Below are 23,059 nucleotides of genomic sequence, written 5' to 3'. Positions count from 1 at the left end.
GTTCCTAAAAACAGCAACGCTGCCTGAAAATAGGTAGCCTGTATGTCGTTCTCACATTAAAACCTTAATTTTAGGTCATAGGATCACAATTTGTAGCTCCCCTTCAGGACTTGTTAGCACAACCAGGAGTACTAGCTCTGTCTTTATTGGGAGGTTACATTAACAGAGTCTTGCAAGACTGAAAATATTTCTCCCCTCCTTCCCTGTTGCTCTCCGGAAAACTAGGGAAGGTCCCTTCTGAAATGTTTCCCACGCCCCCTCCTTCTGTGGGCCGAGGTATCTTCTACGGGTCCTTGTCCAGTCTGTGGCTCTCCCTCCTGTCTCCCAAGGTCATTCCCACAGACTATTACAATATGTTCTTTGCAGCCCCCCCCCGCCAAATTTTTAGAAACTAGTTCGAAAGGCTCTTCAAAGTGAACGGGTGAGAATTAGTTGCTTTTTTTTTTTTTTTAACACAGGACAGATCCACATTGTTGGACATCTTTCTCCCATGTGCACAAGACCTTCCTGCAACTGTCCTCTATAAAAAGATAACACATTTGTGATTCATCTTGTTAGGCACTGCAGTTATATTAAATAGCTTTTTTCTTACAGTTCCTTCTCAGAACATAGGGACATCTTTGACATGATGGAAAAGGATTTTCATGGGTTTATTAATAGTATACAGTGGGGCAAAAAAGTATTTAGTCAGCCACCAATTGTGCAAGTTCTCCCACTTAAAAAGATGAGAGAGGCCTGTAATTTTCATCATAGGTATACCTCAACTATGAGAGACAAAATGAGAAAAAAAAATCCAGAAAATCACATTGTCTGATTTTTAAAGAATTTATTTGCAAATCATGGTGGAAAATAAGTATTTGGTCACCTACAAACAAGCAAGATGTCTGGCTCTCACAGACCTGTAACTACTTCTTTAAGAGGCTCCTCTGTCCTCCACCCATTACCTGTAGTAATGGCACCTGTTTGACCTTGTTATCAGTATAAAAGACACCTGTCCACAACCTCAAACAATCACACTCCAGACTCCACTATGGCCAAGACCAAAGAGCTGTTGAAGGACACCAGAAACAAAATTGTAGACCTGCACCAGGCTGGGAAGACTGAATCTGCAATAGGCAAGCAGCTTGGTGTGAAGAAATCAACTGTGGGAGCAATAATTAGAAAATGGAAGACATACAAGACCACTGATAATCTCCCCCGATCTGGGGCTCCATGCAAGATCTCACCCTGTGGGGTCAAAATGATCACAAGAACGGTGAGCAAAAATCGCAGAACCACACGGGGGGACCTAGTGAATGACCTGCAGAGAGCTGGGACCAAAGTAACAAAGGCTACCATCAGTAACACACTACACCGCCAGGGACTCAAATCCTGCAGTGCCAGATGTGTCCCCCTGCTTAAGCCAGTACATGCTGGGCCCGTCTGAAGTTTGCTAGAGAGCATTTGGATGATCCAGAAGAGGATTGGGAGAATGTCATATGGTCAGATGAAACCAAAGTAGAACGTTTTGGTCTAAACTCAACTCGTCATGTTTGGAGGAGAGAGAATGCTGAGTTGCATCCAAAGAACACCATACCTACTGTGAAGCATGGGGGTGGAAACATCATGCTTTGGGGCTGTTTGTCTGCAAAGGGACCAGGATGACTGATCCGTGTAAAGGAAAGGATGAATGGGGCCATGTATCGTGAGATTTTGAGTGAACACCTCCTTCCATCAGCAAGGGCATTGAAGATGAAACGTGGCTGGGTCTTTCAGCATGACAATGATCCCAAACACACCGCCCGGGTAACGAAGGAGTGGCTTCGTAAGAAGCATTTCTAGGTCCTGGAGTGGCCTAGCCAGTCTCCAGATCTCAACCCCATGGAAAACCTTTGGAGGGAGTTGAAAGTCCGTGTTGCCCAAAACATCACTGCTCTAGAGGAGATCTGCATGGAGGAATGGGCCAAAATACCAGCAACAGTGTGTGAAAACCTTGTGAAGACTTACAGAAAACGTTTGACCTCTGTCATTGCCAACAAAGGATATATAACAAAGTACTGAGATGAACTTTTGATATTGACCAAATACTTATTTTCCACCATGATTTGCAAATAAATTCTTTAAAAATCAGACAATGTGATTTTCTGGATTTTTCCCCCCATTTTGTCTCTCATAGTTGAGGTATACCTATGATGAAAATTACAGGCCTCTCTCATCTTTTTAAGTGGGAGAACTTGCACAATTGGTGGCTGACTAAATACTTTTTTGCCCCACTGTATATACAGTATTTTTACAAGGCTAGAAACAATTCCCAGAACAGCAATGTATTTTTTTAAAATGCAAAAAAGTGAGTTGTGATTAAATCAGCTTTTTAAAAAGGTTGGGGTGAGGGTTGATGACTAGAGGCTGGGATACCAGCTGTCTATCAAAAGGAAGTTAACATATAGGTAGTATTCGATTAACAGCCCTAGTTGGGACCAGAATTTCCATCACTAAGCAAACCAGTCATTTGGTGAAACATCACATGACTATACCACTTAGCAATGGCAATTCTGGTAGTCCTGGTTGTACTTGTTAGGCAAGGACCTCACGCTTCTACCCTGCCGTGCTCACCCCTGCTTCAACTCTCCCCCCATCTCTGCCCTGCACTCTGCCATCTACTCCTGTCACCTGCAGGTGACCTTCTCCAATGAGGGGCGAAGGATAAGCAAGAGGGGGAGTTGAAGTGCATGCTGCAGTTGTAAATGCAGGCAGATTGCCGAGCGCTCAAATTTTGATCATATGACTGCAGGGGCGCTGCAACAACTGTAACTTCAAGGACTGGTCATTACTACTATTTATTCAGCACTGTTGTAACTTTGAATGGTTGCTGAATGAATGGTTGTTAAGTGAAGACTGCCTGTAATATCCAAGAGACAACCAGCACTTGTCTCTTTTCAGTAGTTGGACTGAACTGGTGCAGAAACTTTCAGATGAAAGCACAATTTGGAAACTATTCCCAGTCTCAGTTTATTGCAGAGAATACAGAAACAGAAAAATCTGAAGGAGAACAATGGATTTTGTATCAGTGAATTAATAATCAAGGATCATCTTACACCTTATGTTGTATGTGGCATTCACCAGTCATTTTGACCATGTTAAAATATATCTAGGCTACTGTAATATAAGAGAAATAGTCACACAGGATACTCAAGAGAATTAAAATAAGTTACACTAAAATAGATCTTCATTATTTTGTTTCTCTGATGCATTGAAAGCAGCTTCAATCTCCTCAAACACTGGCACACGTCCTGCATAATTGTTAGTCTCTATAGAGTCTAATTTCTTTTGATAATCCATTGGCAATCCATTCTGTTTTGCACCCATACAGATGACCTATAACAACAAAAATGGAAACATTCCATCGTTAGATTTCTGTTACTTACACAAATAACTGGGAGAAAAAGGATGAGGAAATATATTATAGCGGCTTCAAATACACCCCATTTGAAGACTAGATAGTGGGCAACAGACAGCTGGTTGCGTTCACTGGCTCAGTCAAGAAGTCAATATAAAGCATTCTTGGTAAGGTGCAGGTTGAGCAACACAGATAGAAAAGCACTTGCAGCACATTGCATAGCATTCATTGAACCCACAAACTAAATATTTTAAAATTTATTTATTTATTTATAAATCAAATTTATACACTGCCCATCTCACTATGTAAATGGCTCTAGGCAGCTCACAAATAAAATAAATAATACAATAAAAATGACTCAAATCTCATGAGACAGCCACATCTTTATTGTAATTACAACCACCTTTTTTCTGAAAGCTCATGGTAGTGTAACTGAGGATCATTTCATCCCATCAACAACAATCCCATGAGGGCAGCACTTTCAACAAATGATGAATCGGCTATGTGAATTCCACAAGGACCATGCCTGGGGACTCTTGGGCAAGGCATGGGGTGTGGCATTCATTAGCTGCCTTCATGTTGATATTGGGCAATACCTCTGCACTATATCTTAGGCCTTTCTTTGAACTTTGTCTGATCTTGGAGGAAGGCAGTGGGGTTTTGGTGGGAAGGGACTGGAAAAAATCCATTAGAATCACTCATGTAACTCAGTATTCAGATATATACTTAGGAAAAAGATCAGACGTGCTATCAGCAAGAAAATGCTTGTTGACATTGAGTGATAGAAACAGTTTCTATTTCATATATTTACAGTACAGTAGCTGAATGATGGAGAAAAGGACAGTAATTCCTTCAGGGATAAAACTGTGATTATATAACACCATGCAAAAGATTGTTTCTGTTGGTCCATTACTAAGGGAAGCACCTCTAAGGAATAGGAATGGAGTCATGTGCATGTTTCAGGATATCAGAACAGTCTCGGCTAGTATAATATGCAAAGTCAAAATGCAAGAATCAGGGCATAACTATCTTGGCATCAAGCCACAGCTGTAATTACCACACATGTTTGCAATTAAGTGCCAGCAAAACTATTCCAGACACGCAGTAACATTATTAAATCTCAGGGCAGGTTATACAAGTTCAACTGTTTTACACTGCAACACACATACAAATATTGGCAGGTTATCTCCAGAAATGCTTCGATATGGTCTCCTTGTCACCATTCCCCTGGGTAAAAAAAAAAAAACAGGAATAGAGAGAAAAGGTTGCTATATTTTTCATATTTTGCACTGAAGATTAGAACCTGGGAAGATCCACCTTTCCATTCTCCACTGACAAGAATAATACTTACATGCTGAAAGGAACTACAGGGGCAGACTTACCTAAAAATATAAATGGAGACTCCTCAACCATCCCTTTCATTTTCCCCCCTCCACACGCATATTCTTTTGGACAAAACAGCCTCCCAACCAATTCTACATCAACCTCCTTTACAGTCCAAGCACCTTATAATTATTTGTCAGCTATGTGCTGGACAAAAATATGAATATAAGATGGAAGTTACTCTGGATTTTGCAATCTAAGATGGCTCTACAATGGATTCAAGTCAACAGGGTTCTTAAAATAACTTTTTGGAGGATCAGTAAAAATTACAAGCCTTAGCCATAGCTACAAGAAAGGGTAGTAGTTATTGCAAAGCCATCAGCTTGACATGATGCAAGGTACATGTTGACTCCATATGTCTCATCTATACTTGCCAGTTTCCAGGAAGGAAACTTAAGTCAGTAGTTTGGCCAGACCATTGCAGCAAGCAATCCCAAGAGTAACCATGCAAACAGAAACACTTTATTTGAATGGAGCAAAACCGTTTCATAGTTATGACGCAAGGAGAGAAAGAGAGAGAAAGGCCAGGAGCTCAAGAGAACCTGTAGTAAACATGGAATAGTCTTTTATAGTTTACTCTGAATAAAAATCCTACACTGCAAATAGTTGAAGTACAATGCCAAAGTAAACTATTTTGGAACAGCATATGAACAGCATATGCTTGCAATAAATTATTAATTTATTATAATCTATTATTAATCAGTCTATCCAGCTATACACTTAACAAATTATACATATACCCTTGATAATTATGTCATAAACACATCCACACATTAGTTAACTGCAACAGTATTGAAATTTGTTTCACCTTTTATGTGAAACCAACTACTTGTTCCTTAGGTTCCTTTCCATTGCACTTAATTAAATTATGACATTATGCACATTGTTCTAGATGAACTGCTGGAGGGAAGTGAATTCTTAGTCCATTTGGAATTGGAAAAGGATCATACCTTTTTATACTGTGGAGAAGGAAGATCATGGACACAGTCATCCATCTGGTAACTACGACATTTAACTACTTTCTCATCTTGAGTCCGAACTATTACTTCAATTGGGATATAAATGCCATTTTCCACTCCTTCTTGCCTGAAACAGAATAAGGAATGCCATGTCAAGCAAATAACTAAAATGAGAGCAAGTATATTGATTTATCTCCTAAAAGCAGCTATTTATTTAGCAAAGCATTATGTAACACCCCATTATAAGTGACTTAAAAGACTACTCTTTTCAGTAGTTCTTGAAACTCAAAATGCCAACAATGTCCAATTTTGGGTAGCTAAGGCTGCATCCAGCGAATAGCTTTCTCAGCTGCTCAATAAAAGTGCTAAATGCAGATAGAAGAACAAAAGAAAGGAAACATCTTCTATAGCATTTTTTTAAGAATTGCTCCTTGGAATCCTATGATGTAATAGTCTGCTAATAACCAAACTTTTGTTCAAACTTTTGTTTATTTCTGTATAGTCAATGTGGGTCTAGAACAGAGGTAGATAATTTGATTCTCCCCAGATGTTTTGTACTACAACAGGAGTTGCAACAGCATGGCCAACTGCAGCAATTATGGAAGTTATATCCATAACCAACCTGACATTTTTTACTTCTAGAAGCTTGCAAACTTCACACACAACCCAGTTCCAGTTAAGACAAAAAGTTCACACAAATTAATTTCCAGATGTCACAAGGCAATATTAATTATCGATACCAACTTTACCAAAAGGATGATAATTATTTCCTCCTGTCATTTTCTGTTAATTGTGGCCCAATCAAGCATGCTTTCAAAATGGATTAAATAGAGTTAGGTCCAGAACTGAGAAGATCCAGGTTCAGTTCTACACTCTGCCACAGAAGCTCATCAGGTGCCTATCTCTCAACCTGACTTCACAGGAGTAGCTGCGCAGATAAAATTGGAGGCAGAAATACTATGGGTATCACTGGAAATCTGGGAAGAACAGTGGGATGTAAATAAAATAAATCAATAAAGCCCTAGATTATTTCTCAAAATCATGGGAAGGACTAGGATTACATTTGCAAGTTCAATTATATTGACCAATTTGTAATATTTTATTTTGATACTTATAATAGGAACATCTATAATTAGAATTTTTTTAGCTTGGGCAAATTTTGAAAAGTGTACAACAAACATCCAGAATAACATCTTAACAGTATAAGCTCTGTGCATAAATTGATAGTGGAAGAACTGAATGCAACGCACCTATCCAGAGAATATAAATCACTAGTATTCATTTTCCATATTATCCCCCACACTTCTTCACCAGGGCTATAAACAATAGTAGCTGTACCTCCATTCCACTGAGAACTAGGTTTCCCTTGATGAGAGCCAAAAGCAAGTTTATAATCCTGTGAATTAAAACAGGAAGGTCAGCAATCTCCAGTTTTAAGTTTCTAGTGTTCCTATAAAGCAATGAATGAAACAAAATCTAGAAAGGTGAAAGCAGCAGACTGGAAAAGTTATATCTCAGATCAGATATCTGATTTAAAATTCTATTTACATAAAAATTTTAATTTCTTTAATGAGTTCAGGAAGGAAAAACCTTTTGTAGTTTTTAATGTGTATATTTTTGCTAAGATTTTATAGTTTTTTTACTTGTAACACCACCTAGAATAATTTATCTAGTGAGATGGGCAGCATATATAAATATTAATAAATACATAATTTTAAAAGCCACAATGAGCCATATTTCTAGAGTTGGAAATTGAACTGAAATCTGTATTTTGAATGCTTGCAACAACAGCTAATTGAGCAACTAATTGGCTTTCAAACACTAAAGGTAAACACCATTAAACCTTTTTTCTCCCTGTAAAAATAACCATAGAAGGAAACATAACAGAAGCAGAGATGAATATTCAACATACATCCCTTGTATTATATAGTTAGTGTTAGTTTGTTACTACAGGTAGTCCCCAGTTTAAGAATGAGTTCTGTTCTCAAAGTCTGTCCTTAAAGTTGAATTTGTATGTAAGCTGGAACAGTATTATTGTATAATACTGTATAAGTAGTATTATGTAATGAACTCGAACCATTGTATATTTAACTCAAATCATTGTGTATTTAACTCAAATTTTGCTACAGTAGGCTCCATTCTTACCTATGGATTATCTGTAACCCGGGCATTTGTAACCCAGGAACTACCTGTAATATTAGTTTCTAGAAAAAGAGACAAAGATAGTACAAACCAGTAGTTGTGCTAGGGCAAGGAAAACCACAGATGGGTTTCTTAACATTATTCTTTCCTGCAACAAGTTACTGCCATAGGCGAAATAGAGGAAATGTTCACTCCTGGAGTTTTGCACTTCCAAATCTCCACCCAGTCCAGTACAGTTGTTAAAGGCTTCCATCTTCTGAAACTGAGCCAAAGAAAGCATTAATTAGACATTTATTTCATACAAATTAAGTTAATGAGTAGAAATGGCATGGAATATCATAGAATTCCCTTACACTTCAACCTGCAAAATGTTTGTTTTCTCCAACATTCTATAGCTGTTTATAAAGCCTATAAACGTTAGTATGAGAACTACAGTGATAGTGTCAGCCCTCCAAGGTAGACCAAACTTGGAAACCAAAGACACGCAAGCTAATAATATTTTTATTATAAGGTTATGGTAACAGAATCTTGCAAGTCTGAATGTGCTCCCTCCCCCTTTACAGTATCTTCACTAGAACTAGGGAGCGTTATGTCTGAGACTTTTTCAAATTACATTTCTGCCCCTGACTTAGATTTCTTTTATCTGATCGTTGTCTCGGTTACAGCTCTTTCTCCTGTTCCTCAAGATTATTCCTTCTATTACAGATAGACACATTCCTATACCTATTTACAGAGAGGCTTCCAGGAACAAGGTTTTATCCCATCTTTAAGCCCTACTCTTTCCATCCATCCAGAGAGAAATCCTATGTTCCTTGCTCCTGCATTTTCCCTTTTGGAAAACCAGCTCTGAGTGGGTCCTTGAAAGAACTCCCACCTGTGAGCAGAGATTCCAGTTTTGTTTATTCCAAGTGTTTCCCCCCCCAAAAAAGCCAGGAAGGTGAATTCATCTTTTGGGGAAAGCACTCCCTAGTTTCACTGGTAAATGGTACTTCAAGGTATTCTCAGTGGGGAATGCCTTCCACAGCACCACCCAGGAAGGAAGCACTTCAAGGTGCTCCAGACACCTTGAAGCAATTCTTCCATAGCAGCTGAATGTCATCTGTGAAAGGAGACAGAACATCTGCCCCCCCCATGACATCAACTGGCATACAGGAATGAGGAAGGGAAATAACCCTTGGCCCAGATATTGCTTTCGCTGGAACAGAAATTGTTTACCAGGATGTGTGCATTAGATAGTAGTCAAAATGAGTAGTGTCACCCGCTGGGGGAGATGGGCGGCTTACAAATTTAATAAATAAATAAATAAAATATCTTTCTTAAAATTAAATCTCTTTAAAATCAGAGACTGATGAGTAGCTTGCAAGTACGGAACACCATCCAGTTTTACATTCTGTTCAGCCATCATACAAAGCCATGGTTTGCTCAACAATGATTTCTTACTAAAGCAAAACTAAACAAATCACATTATGGTTTATCATGTTTTATGAACCATGCTTTAAGAAGTTGTCCTTTCAGAAAAAAACTAAAGTTGCAAAATATGACAAATTTCTCACTGAATAAGATAAGTATGCAATTTCAAACAATCATATTTATATCCTGGCAATGACCTATAGCTCTTTAAGAGTAGCACAAATGTCACAAATCTCTTTCTACTGAGGTATAACTGTACTTCCTCCTAGAATGTGTGCCCAGTTTATTATCCTGTGATATTTTACTGTAATATTTCTTTTTTCATAGGGGTTTCTTGTTCCTTGTTGAATTGCCTTTCTTACTCATGTTTTCTTCTGGAAATTATTCCAGTCACAACTGATTAGCAGCACAATCCCCAATATTTCTTATAAGTTGCATTCAACATTTTAGGCTGAAGAAAATAGCTTAAATAAAAGATATTATCTACTTTTGCAGGGGAGAGATAGAGGAGAAAAACACTATCTCAGAGCAGCAGCTTAGAGAAATCTAAAACAAAGAAAAGTTTCAGAATTAGAAACAAAATGAAAAGGAACTGCAACCCTCAATTTCACATTGCTGCAGCTAGATAAAACTGCCACAGAGACTCCATGAGCTCTGCACAGTTCCAGAACAAGTGTTCTATCTCAAGGTAAAGTGTACCGTAACAAAGAATGAATTCTTTTTGGCTATGCATTTCCAAACCCAAAGAGCTGGAGCAACCTTCCTATTTTTTCTTGTTATGATAAGAGGAAGGCCAGTGCAGGCACTTTGAAGCGTGTTTTGGTCTTCAGTGACTTTGCTTTATCCATGCTTTTAGAATTAATTGAGTAACAGCTCTTCCCCCTCATCCCATCCAGAACTACTTTGCACAGCAGGGTGTTTGCTATTTCTAGCATCCAAATACCAAAGTGCTTCAGCTAGCTCAACTGCTAATATGACAAAAGCACATCCAGAAGCATTCCTACAGACTGCACAACAAATACAATGCAAACAAGAGTTACCTAGAAAGCAGGAAGGAAGGGGAGAACCACGGTCCTCTGGATTCTTCTAAACTGCAACTCCCAATAGCCCCAGTCAGCAAGACTAAAGGTGAGGAACTCTGGAAATTGTAGTTCAGAAGCATCCAGTGGACCACAGGTTACCTTAAAGAGTAGAACTGCACCTTTGCAAGACTTTCTTAGCTGCACTTTGCCGTCCTAAAGGAAACCCAAGCAATTGTGCAGACAAGTCCAAATAACTGCTTCCGTGACACTGCCCTCATCTAATTCCAGGCCCCTGTATGAGACAGCCTGATGTCAGCAACATTTCTCCCTTATTCTGACCCTGTCCAAGGGCAACCTTGGGGCATATAAATCTGTTTGGCCTTGTTGCCCATTACCATAGAGAAAAGCCAGACGACTGTAGTGACCTGAAAAAGAGGCAACAGAGGCAGGGCAGGGATTAGTAAAGGGGACAACACATTTCATGAAGTTTAGTCTTCTGTGGAGGGTGAGTGGCTATAACTCAGAAGTGGGGGGAAAGCCATTAATCCAGTCGGCCGACTTTCCCCACCTTTTCTCGAACCTTCAGGCTCAAGAAGATGAGAGACCAACTTGCCAAAATATTGCTTTCTTTTTAAGGAAGAAAGAGCCACGCTGGATTAGGCCAATTCCTCACGGCGAGAGCGCGATCAAGATCTCTCTCCCATGTTATGATTTCCTTGCAGATCCCGATATTGAACACACACTGCTCGCTGATTCAGCGCAAACGGACCCGACTCAACCCCACGACCCCTCTCCTCGATCCCCGGTTCCCCGCTTATCCCACGCTATTCCCGACCACAGACCACTTGATCCAAGAAACCACCAGCCTCCTTCCTTTCGCCTGGTCGGGCCCTCCTCCACGCCACAAGCACCACCAGCTGCCCAGCAGGTCCCCGAGCAACCCGCCTCTCTGAATCCCCTCCGCTTTCCCGGCTCTGGACCTGCCACCGAACTGACCTGTCCTCACCCCTTCCTCACTCAGCAGCGGACCGAAACAACCTGCAACATTCGCGACGACTCTGCCCATTGGCTAAGCACACGGTAGCTGCCGCCCCCCGCCGCCTCTGATTGGTTCAAAACAGCTGGAGCAATCTTCCTCTCCTTTCTTGTTACGACGAGTGGGAGGTCGGTGCAGGCGCTCTGAAGCGTGTTTTGCTCTTCGGTGACTTCCCTTTATCCGCGCTTTTAGAATTAATTGAGTAATGGCTCTTTCCACCCACCCCGTCCCATCCAGAACTACTTCGCATAGTAGGATGTTTGCTATTTCTAGCGTTCAAAATCTTTCCCTAACGATGGCAATAAAATAATAGGCTTTTATTTGTCATTATTCCACGTAACATGGCGTTGAGACAAATTGCTTTTCTGAAGCTATTTAGGGTGGCATCTGCCATCGTTTCAAGGTGGGCCCGGTTCCCTGTGGATAAGAACTACGACATTCAGTCAGGATGATATCTGTGTAGAAGACCTGTACGAAGCAATGGAGTGCAACAGCGTGAGAAACAATTTCTATTGATTTTAATGGGTCTTTCTTTCAAGAAAGCATTGTAGCCTTGGAGAGTTTGTTCCCTAGTAAATATGCTCAGTGTTGTATCAGGCCATGGTAGAGGCCAGACTAAACTGGCGATTTCCAGCTGTATAGAACTCACACATTTAATTCTCTGGTGTGTATACTATGGTTTAGCTATGGTTTACAAACCCACAATGACTGCATTTAATATGAAACTGGACAAATCATGTTATGGCTTAATATGCAAACCTAGCCATTCTGAATATGTTCAGATGTGCACTATATTATAGCATTATTCCACCAGATGTTGAGTTAGTGCAACATAGGAACAACCCAGTCAATTTAAATTACAATTTAAACCATTGTTAAATCATAGTATACACACCAGAGCCCAGCACAATGGGTCAACCACTTGATAGTGTTTTTCCTCCACTAAGTTATGCACATTTTAAAAAAATATATAATTTTTATTAAGAATTTTGATTATAATAGTCAAATCTAATACAAACTAAAAAGAATAAAAAGGAGTAAAAAAAAGTGCAAAGAAAAAGGAAAAAAAATATAATAAAGAGTGTAAGCTTTACAGCTACCCAGAAAACTTGAAATCAATCAATCAGCACAAAACAAAAGATTTCAAGCAGGGACTTCTCTAAACAGCATTTTATTTGGCCAAGCAAAAGTCTGGGTGCTCACACCATGCACCAAGAGAGAGCAGGGTGGCACACCCTTGGAGACAAAAACACAGTCTTTTATAGTATTCTTAAAAGGGCAGAACTAATTAACATTATAATGAAGATGAGGTTTTTTCTTATGCCCTTATATGGTTTGGTTCTCCTTTTCTGGTCAGTCACCTACTAAACATTCCTGGCATTCCTTTCCCCCTGACCTCTCCTCAGCAGGTATCAGTTTACACAAAGCCCTTCAAGAGAAAAGAAATATATAAAGAAGTGACTTCCAACCTTCATCACAAGAAGTATAAACAAATTTAGTGACTCTTCACCCCCTCTAAGTTTACAAACATTTATCTCTTCATATATCCCATCTCTTATCTATAAATAAATCCATAAAACATCATCTTTTCAGTTCTCATGTCAGTAGAAAGTCCACAAAGGGTTGCCAGAAATAACATATCTTGTTTTAGTCTTGATCAAACCAACTTTATATTCTTTCCTTTTACTTCTAACAGTCTTTATCTCTAGTTCATTAAAATATTGTTGTAGAATTTGATTTCATTTCTTCTTTGTCCTATCGCACAGAGTTCTTCAAGGCTTTAACAAGCCTCTGTAAATCCAATAGAAAAAAAATTATCCAGGTCACTCTCTTGGTTTATCATTTGTATTTCCCTTTTAAATTTTAAAACCTCAGCCAGTTTCCTTTGTAGATCCAGTGAAACATCCTTTTCTAAGTCATTCTCTTGGCCTGTCAGTTGTAAATTCACCTTCAATACCATCTCTATCTTGTCAGATAAAATTTGTTCTACCTCTCTCATTTCTTCAATAACATCTTCTGGACATAGCCTATCCATAGAAGCAGGCATCATTACTGGCAGTGTTGATATTGTGGCTACTATTTTCTGATTTCATTCTTCAAAAGTCTCCTGCAGTATTTTCACTGTCACAACGTTTTGCATCATTGTATAGGCTTGTAAATCTTTCCTCTATCTAAAATCTTTAGTCCCCTCCAGTGTCCATTTTTTGAAATCATGAAATTGGTTATCTTTGTGTTGTCTTGTAAAAACCAGAACAGAATATATTTCCCAAGAGAAGCTGTTTGTTCTTTATAATTCCAAAATCTTATTGTGTCAATATTCCAATTTTATATGGACTTTTAGTCCATTTATAACTTTCTAAGATCAAAATCTTATTTAGCTTTTTGCTGTTTATTTCAGATTCTTAAAATTCTTGATTAAAATTTTATTTCATTCAGGATTGAAGGCAGACTCATCCAGCATTTCCAAACTTGTCGTTTTGAAGGTCTCTAATAGCTGAGAAATAGTTAATGAGCAATTTCTGAAAGTGATTAGAAAGTGAAGTTAGCAAAGTTAGTGTCCTTTAAAAGGCGCTGACTGTGTTTGCAAGCAAGATGACTATTCCTGTTGTCTCCCAGTGCTCACATCCACAGAAAACTGCTGTCCTGCGGTCTCCTTGTGGGGAGCAGCCATCTGGAGCACATGTGGGCAATCTCCTGTCCACTCCTTATCTGGAGAAGTTCCAAGAGGTGAAGAGGTTTCAAGAGGTGCTGCAGTCGTCAGCTCCATTTTCGCAGAGCTGTCTTCAGTTCACCATACCTCCTCCAGAAGTCTGCCTTTTGCACATCTTGAAGAAATTATAGAGCTATGAACATGACTCCCATATAGATGGGAACCTGCACTAAATGCAGTATTTAAAAAGGGAAAGAACAATGTTTGGAAGGCCTTTCCTGCTCCTCTCTTTACAAATATGCAAGTCTTTATCCTTGCTATCTCTGAGATCTTGACTACAATATATGTGTATAATGCTTTTTTCCATTCCCCTTGACCAGAACTTAATGTATATAGAAAATTAAGATGGCTAATAACATAGTTTAGGATCTGAACTAGGTTCTCAGAGGAAAGGAGGGATACAACACAAATGGATGAATGACATGAAGGTTTGCACCACTTTTCATTTCAATACCTCTACTTTCAAAGGATAATTGTGGACAAAGTTTCATCTTTCCAGGTCATGCTGAAAAATGCAGAGGCTGGGCTAGGATTCAACCTTGCACTTAGATTGGTTCACATATCATGTCAAGCCATTGTTTGCTTAGACATAAATTGCTGAATAAACAACTGACCAGGTCTATATGGTATGTTGAGTGATGAACCAGAGTTTGATAGTCACAATGGATGGATTCACCAATACTACTGACAAATTAAGCACATTGTCGTTTAGTGCATTATCTGAACTCAGTCAAAGAATAGTGCCTGAAAAAAATGTTGAAGCTACTTCTTTCTGAGTTAGACAGTCCAGTCTGGTAATGACGTTTTAGCTGTATCAAACAAAGTCTATTCAAGGCCCCTTGAAGAAATTTCTTCTGCTCTGCTGGAACTAGAACTGCCTGAGATTTTTTAGCTGGTGATGCTGGAACTGATTTGGGAGATTTTCTTGATGTAAGCTATACGTTTTACATTCAGTTGTTAATTTAGGAAGAGACCACCACAACTTTCATTTGGATATCATTCATTCCTGGAACACACTACACTACAGCATCTACATCTTCCTTGTCCACTTTGATAATGGATGCAATTAGTATTTGAAATTAAAATGTGGAATGTCCTCAGCATTCACTGCAGTTTTCAGCCTGAAATCTTAGTCTTTAAGACATATGTTGCCTTAAGAACATTATTTGAATTCCTGTCCTCTTTGAACATTTGTTTAGTATTGGGATTTGAGGGGGAATATTGTATCTTGAATGTATGTGCCATGTTTTCTTCCTGATACCTTAATAATCAAACAAGTCTCTACGTTCTAAATAAGTAAAATATTAAAGAGCAAATTAAAGGCCTTATCTCATCTAGCCAATACACCAGTGTTAGGCAGTATGGTATATTATGGCTATATTTGCATGATACAATAAACCACAAACCAACCAACCATGCTTTAGTCTATCAGCTTGTATGAATGTACCCTGTATGATTAATGTATAATGCACTATTCTTATTGGATTGTTGATCTGTTACTATAGCAAGGATTCACCTGTGCCTCTAGCCAAACCAGGGCTTGATGAACCAAAGTGAGACTCTGCAAAAGCCAGCCACAGGTGCACATCCTAATTTTGAATTGTTCTGCTTGCCCATTTGGTGCTTCCTGAAATGTTCTGCAGGGCCATAATACAGGCATTTAACATGATAAAGAAAGATGTGAATCCCAGTCGAAAAGGAGGATGTGAGCACTTTATGTAGGATATTAGAGTGTGTACAGAATTCCACGGCTGAATGTATATGAGAATGCAATACAATGAGAGAACAATTCTCAGTTTGGGGTCAACTGTCAGTGTCCTGTGATCTGGGCCCTAGTATGACAGTTGACAACTAACTTTCTGTTGAATGAAGCTTGATTTTAAGAACAATTTTTTCTTTCTCCAAGGCTTTCTCCAAACCAGCTGACAGTACTATAGTCATTTAATTTTTTGGAAGTCTCAATCAGTAACTAATTGTATGCTCTATTATATGATCACAGAGTGTTGTGTTAATACACAAATAATTGACCCGTTACACAGTACTTATTGTGTCAGAATCTTATTGGATGATAAAATAAGCCACCGAGATACACTATGTGAGAAATAATACAGAAATAAAGAAAATAAGATGTTTATGTGACTTTGGAAGCCTGAGATACTCTTTGTGGCTGAAATTGATACCTTAGAATTAGGAATATGCTTCAGGGATTATTCTGCAGGAATTCTTCAGTATAAATTTGCATGTTTAGGAGTTTTTTATAACTTCATTTCTTACAAATTAGATTTCAACTATTCCAAGTCTCAAGTCTGCTATGTTTTTTGGATAGGATGAACAAATGTTCCCTTATGCCATCTTGACTTTTTTGACTACTGTCTGCGGATGCCTATGTCATGGGTATAGAATTATAGTCCTTAAAATAGCACTAATCTGTTCAAAACAGTTAATTTGCACACCATAGTAAATCCGTATGCAATTGAATACCTATAGACAGCAAAGTAGGGATTGTGCATGTTGAATCTGAACATCAACTTGCTCTTGAGTTTGGGTCTACGGTGCTTCTGCTGTGGGACATTATTTCTCTTTTGAAATCCTTCATGACCATAAGATGCTTATTTCTCTCTGTCCAGACCACTTTTTGGCTCAAAGAAACAGTAGCTGATGGCAATCTTTCCCAACCTTGATTGAGAAAGGTGCTTGATTAAATGTCCATGATCCTCAGCTTACCTAGCCAATGAGAGCTATAGTCTTGAAAGAACTGAGGAGTTAAAGTTAAGAAAGACTGGCTTATGGGGATGGCCAGCAGCAGTTTTCAGAAGGAAATATCCCATTTCAATAATGATTAACAAAGTTTGCATAGGGGACAGGCAATATAAAAATATAAATGACCTCCAAGGTGGTATACAAGAGAGCAAAAGCAAAGTCATATACATGTACACACAAACACACACATTCATTTCTCTCCTTTTTTTCCAAGGAACTCAGTGCAGAGGATATCTTCCTTTCCTTTTTACTATCACAACAATCCTGTGAAGTAAGCTAGACTGAGAGATTCTGAATAGTGCAAGATTATTCCTCAGCTGCTGGCTCAGCTCTTCAGAACAACACCATCAGCATTTTTTTTTTTTTTTAGTCAATGGAACTCTGGTGTATTGTTTACAAAGGCAATATTTGAATTTATTCAGGGTCTTGTTGATATCCTTCAACAGTTCCATAGAGCATTTGAGTTAAGGAAATACCATTATTTGGAAACCCCTCTAATAATCAATTTTTACACAGATTTCTGAAAAGTACATCCTTGAATACATAATTTGATAGTGAAGATTGGACTGGTATCTTGGAATAGTTGCTTTATGCCGCATTGATCTTATTATGTACATCACTGTTTCTTACTATTGTCTCGGCATTATGCTCTACTACGCTTTGATTTTTACCATTGTAAATAGAATTAATATTTGGCACTATCAATTCCGCATATATATTGGCACTCCATTCTTTTATTAAGAACATGTTGGGAGAAGACATTTTTCCTGCAGAATAGCAGTTGATGAGCAATTTTTTAAAAAGTCTAAATCCCATGCCCAATAGAAATGTTGCCTGGATGATAGACAAAGTGCTCAGCTGCCACTAACACCTGTTAGTTTTCCAGGCCAATATCAGTGATTATTTTAGAATAATGTACTGTATATGAGAAATGGAGGCAATTAATTCATCTCACTGCTAAATTAATTCAGTATTACTTTTTTTTTTAACATTTGTAACTTCATGAAGATAAATGCCATTTATAGCACAAACCTTGGTGGATTTGCTTAGAAGTGAATTCCACATCGAGTTCACTAGTTAGGGGTGGTGTGCTAGCTTTTCTTAATAAATCAGTCTTGAAAGCTTTCATACATATCTTGGTCATCTTTAGCTTGAATTGCTATAATAGGCTGTATGTGAAAAGTGGTATAAAAACACAATAGCTACTATGATTTCTGAACTTACTTTGCTGATCACATCACCCCAATACTGTTCTACCTGCACTGCCCCTGATATCATTTTCAGGTATAATTCGAAGTATTGTTTTTTCTCTATATAGTCTGAAATTATATGGGACCAGTATATTTGAAATACTGTTTTTTCCCCATATGATGGTGTTTCCTCAGTATATTCAGTATCAGGGGCCTAGATAAGCACATAAGATCAAGAGAACAAAACAATTATTTTACTTTAATTGTTGGAAAGAACTAAGATTTTATTAATCCACATTCTGGAGTCAACTTCCCTGACCTGAAGGATATTACAGTATGGTTCCCCTCATTGCAATGACTTCCATAAGGTAGTCTCAGTACTGCCTTAAAAATACTACAGTAGTAGCTACTTGAAGTAGCTAGAAATTACAGTTGCAGCTCTGTAAAAGTGGGGAGCAAAAAGCCCTTGGAGTGATGAATCACAATGATGTTGCATTCCTTTCACTGATAGTATATAAGGAAAAAAAGATGGCTGATCTTGGACCCATGGGGTCAGCCCTCTTTTGTCTCATTACTTTACCAATATCCCTGAGAGGTATGGTATTCTCAGGTGTATTTGATGCTCCATTTTCAGTGAGCTACTTAGAGCAGCTGTTAAACATGCTTGATTGACATGGACTGAATTTAGGCTGGTGGATCCAGCCCTGCTTTAAGGGCCAGATTAGTTGAGAGATGAGACAAGTCCTTCTCCATTGCAACAGCAGCGCCCAGGTTGTAAAACTTCCCCTGCTCCACACCAAGGTTCAGTTGGTTCCATTTTTCTTAAATTTTGCAGTGAGGCTGGTAATGAGTTTTTATAGCCATTAGGTGCCACCCTGACTCTACAACAACTAAAGCTTGCTATTCCCAATTAAATGTTAGGAAAGGCATTCTGATGGCATATATAATGCATCTGAGAGGGAAAAGATTTCCTGTTCCTTTAATTTCTGATGGCATTGGTTCAAGATCTTTGAATCCCTGTTGAATAATTTCCCCTCTCTTTTTGCTTCTCTAGGGAAATTGCTTTCCCTTCTTTTTGAAGATTAACTGGAATTCAAATGTAATGTATTGCTTAAAAATATAAATTCTCCAGGGAGAGTCATCTTTTATTCTGAGTGAATGAAGGGGAGAATAGTTTCTTAGATTTGGTTTTTTGTAGCTTCAGAGGAACATTTTTAAATATCTTATGTACCACCCTCTTTAATCAAGAATAATATCATTTTTTATTATCAGGTTCTATAGCTCTTCTTAGGGTAGATTCAGATACCTGTAGAATAATTCCATTCTTCGAGTCCTTCCTTAAAAGGGTAAGACCTGAGTACCTGTCATTGAATTCAATTTCCCATTTATAATTTTCTTAGATCATTAATGAAGTTTATAATAACTGTTATTGTTAGACTGATTTTTCTATCTTCATCTCAGACTTCTAGTAGTTTCAAAGAACAATTGCATAGTGTGATTATGTTCCTCTTATGTGGCTGGCCAAAGAGCCATATCATAAAACTCAGGAATGTTAGCTTTTTGTAAATGTAAAGCATTAAAATTATCCATCAGGCATCCTTGCTTTTAAAAAAAAGGTTCTCATATTACCTTTTTTGCCATGAGTATTCATATCTACAGTGCAGAGGAAATGAAAAATGGAACAGCATGTAAGGTGCAAAAAAGAGGACCTCATTGGCCACAAACTCTCATGTGCAGTCAGATGCCATCACACACCCGTGAGGGCAATGGGAGTGAAGGAAGCATTGCCCCCTTTGTAGGTGAATACTATTCCATTCCGGGCCACTTCCTGGGACTACTGGAAAAATATTTATGGCTCATTTTTCTTTGCAGGATATAAGCCAAAGCAGATAGTCATTAGCTTGTACCTCCTCCTACGTAGGATGGATATGTGTTCTAATGAAATAATTGTCATCTGTAACTAATGAAATGTAATATCTAATATCAGGGAATTATAACCAGGAGAGCCAGCAAAGAGTCAGGGGCACATATAAGAGAAGCTAGACGTTGGTGCTTTTCTCAGTTATCCTATCAAATTCATTCATTCATTCATTCATTCATTCATTCATTCATTCATTCATTCATTCATTCATTCATTTTCTATAGCCACCCATCTCACATATGTGACTCTGGGCAGCTCACAGTTAAAAACACAGATAAATAACCAAAACAATAATAACAAAAACAATTAAAACACATTAAAAGCATTAAATATAATCTGCAGGAGAGTGCAATCCATCTTACAAACAATATAACCATTCTGCAGGCTCCATACCACCACCAGATCCTTAGGCACGATAATGAAGCCATGTTTTTAGGTCCTTCTGGAAGGCCAGTAGTCAAGGCCAATTTAACCTTGGGGGGATAATGTTTTAAAGTATGGGTGCCGTGGCAGAAAAGTTCTCCTCCTGGGTCCTGTCTGATGACATTCCCTAGTGGGTGGGACCTGTAACATGCCCCTTCTACTGGACCTGATGGGACAGATAGATATAACCAGGGAGAAGCAGTCCCTCAGATAACCGGGCCCCATGCCATGTAGGGCTTTAAAGGTTATAACCAGCACCTTGAATTGCACCTGGAAGCAAACTGGCAACCAGTGCAGCTCAGAAAACAGAGTTGTAATGTGTACTGATATAGGTGTGCACATAACTGCCCACGGCACCGCATTTTGCACCAGTTGAAGCTTCCGGATGCTCTTTAAGAGCAGCCCCATGTAGAGCACATTACAGTAATCCATATGGGAGGTGACCAGGACATGAGTGATTGAGAGTAGAGCCTCCCAATCTGGGAATGGGCACAGCACCTGAAGTTGTGCAAAGGCCCTCCTAGCCACAACTGCCATCTGCTCATCGATCAGGAGTTGTGAGTCCAAAAGGACTCCCAGATTGTGCACAGTCTGTTTGGGGCAGTGGCACCCCATCCAGCACCAAAGATGTTAAGTTTCCACATCCTGAACTTAGTCTTTCATTACCATTTCCTGCTCACACTCCCCATTTCTGCCATATCACTTTCCAAATAACAAGGTAGTTATCTAAATCTTACAGGGGCAATTAAATGTCCTACCCTATGCCATGTAGACTCCCATCAAGAACTACAGAAGTAGAAACAAGTGCTGCATTTAATTTTCATGATAGTTCCTATAATGGGCCTTAAATCCTTGCTTGGAGAGCCCATGAATTCTCCATGCGTATTATTCTTGTGCTGCTCCCCCGTCAGATGTCAGGCTGTTTGACTAGCAAAGCAGTGGTTTGCACTGCCAGGGTCTTGAATTTCCCATCTGCAGGGAGCCATGACACTTTTAACTCTACATAGTAATTGCTACCCTCTACAAGATGGTGGTCTATTGAGGAGGTAATGACAGCCTCTTACTAGGTACTTCATCATTTATGGAAGATTTACTGGTACCAAGTAGTGTGACAATCACTCACTCTTTCCAGGCACTGATTGGTGCTTCCCTTTGATGTCAAATGCAAGAGAATTGCCAGTAGGCAGTCTTGTGACTGGTGGGTGGTGATGGCATGCTACAGTACCAGAAAAGCTGTAGGAGTGACTGTGGTTTTACTATTTTTGGCATTTGTGAGTAATGTTTTGCTCTTGATATTCTTGCTGTTTAAGCAAAGGAATTACATTATGACAGTCTCTGACCTGACATGGAAGCCACCAGCTTAGTAGGTCTGTATGATGACCCACCTCTTTGGCTGGGTAATAAGTGGTTAAACTCCCCTCAAATTCTTGTTCCTACTGCTTGTATATATTTAAATGTAAACACTGGTGTGATGAAGTACATGAAAATTACTATTCACTTTCTTTAAAATAAATAATCCCTTTGAAATGTAACTTTGCAAAGTTATTAGTCCATAAAAGGGCTTCTGTGTCATGGATTGTAGGTCAAATGGAAAATAATTGGATTAACTCGCATTCTCTCCACTTCTAACAGAATAAACTAGGCATTACTATAATGAAATGAATAAATAAGGACATATTACTCTGCTCCTTAAGAAAATGAATTTGTTTGTAAAGTGATGTACACTTAAATGCTTTTTCTCCAAGAATACAGAGAAATATTCAGTTTTTGGTGATCAAAATCAGAAAGCCACTCAGTATCTCATACTTGTCACTGTTTATTCAGTTCAGCATTCAGGTTAATTTTCTTCACACATTAGAAAAATGTACCTGCTTGTCCACCATACATTTCCCTGTGATCACCATACATGTTGGAAAAACACATTTGCTGAATTTCTGCCAGTAGCATGTACTGTGATCCACAGTTGGGACTATAGGGATTAAATTCTTTTAGTTTAGTAGAAACCTGCATTCTCAGAGGTGTTTGCAGGGTGTGGTAAAAAAAAGTCACATAAAAAATGAGCAGAGCTGCAATCATACAGTCATCTTGACATTTTGACCATACTCTGTGGATACCTGCACATTCTGCTTTGATAGTCACAGATTCAGTTCTGTGAGTGCACAGAATACTCTACTTACAGTTGCTTTAACTACTTAGATGAAGAAGAGTGTTCTGTGCATGTAGAAGAAGACGGGTGTGAAGCTGCCCCCCCATATGAAACACTTGTGCCAATGGAGAAATGAATATAGGATACTCATGGTCCCGTGAGTCAGAAGATGGATGCACGAAAGGCAAGCCAATTAAGTTTTAATCCATTGACCACTAGTCACAATACATGATCTATTTCCAGTTTATATGCAAGTGTTTCAACTTTAAGTGTGATCTACCCTGTTTTCTACAACATTTTTAATGTCCAATGATTTAATGATTTTTTATAATTTATCTTCTCTTGAAATAATTGTTTGTATTCCCCCATAAAATACCTGCTTTTGTCATTTTTGATGTGGGGACTGCACCCCAAAATTTGAGAAGGATTACAGTCCAAATGATAATTGCTTTTCAATTCACATTTTAGTATGAGAAGTTCACATTAGATCATTTTGCTTCAAACCACAAACCAAAAATCCTTATAAAACATATCCTGCTATTATTATACTGCTGGGGAGTAGTAGGAGGGGTGAGGAGATA

The 23,059-nt window shown here is 38.6% G+C and overlaps 1 protein-coding gene across 4 annotated transcripts; it reads right to left on the bottom strand.

The window, feature by feature from the left end:
- Positions 1-2,969: 2,969 nt before the first annotated feature.
- GGCT (gamma-glutamylcyclotransferase) lies at positions 2,970-11,366 on the bottom strand. 4 transcript variants are annotated; one of them, XM_007436683.3, is made up of 5 exons: positions 11,289-11,366; positions 7,952-8,122; positions 6,969-7,114; positions 5,710-5,845; positions 2,970-3,354 (listed from the first exon to the last, which is right to left on the bottom strand). In XM_007436683.3, the coding sequence occupies exons 2-5, from the start codon at positions 8,111-8,113 to the stop codon at positions 3,193-3,195; spliced, it is 606 nt and encodes a 201-aa protein (XP_007436745.1). In that variant the 5' UTR covers positions 8,114-8,122; positions 11,289-11,366; the 3' UTR covers positions 2,970-3,192. The 4 variants fall into 4 exon arrangements, with proteins under 4 accessions (XP_007436745.1, XP_007436747.1, XP_007436746.1 ...); XM_007436685.3 differs by having other exon boundaries at positions 11,299-11,338; XM_007436684.3 differs by lacking the exon at positions 11,289-11,366 and adding an exon at positions 11,135-11,271.
- Positions 11,367-23,059: the final 11,693 nt, after the last annotated feature.

Source organism: Python bivittatus, unplaced genomic scaffold (genome assembly GCF_059951505.1).
Source record: "Python bivittatus isolate LINGU-HERP-01145 unplaced genomic scaffold, Pbiv_v1 ctg000610_np1212, whole genome shotgun sequence".
Taxonomy (NCBI): domain Eukaryota; kingdom Metazoa; phylum Chordata; class Lepidosauria; order Squamata; family Pythonidae; genus Python; species Python bivittatus.
Note: the sequence above shows the minus strand (reverse complement) of the source record. Positions and strands in the feature narration are given on the sequence as shown.

Bases quoted from the DNA above. Each gene is read 5' to 3' on its own strand.
- GGCT (XM_007436683.3), bottom strand. From the start codon at position 8,113: ATGGAAGCCTTTAACAACTGTACTGGACTGGGTGGAGATTTGGAAGTG. The intron at 7,115-7,951 runs GTTTGTACTATC...TTTAATTCACAG, and splicing joins TTGCCCTAGCACAACTACTG to GATTATAAACTTGCTTTTGG. The intron at 3,355-5,709 runs GTATGATCCTTT...TTGTTGTTATAG, and splicing joins CTTCTCCACAGTATAAAAAG to GTCATCTGTATGGGTGCAAA.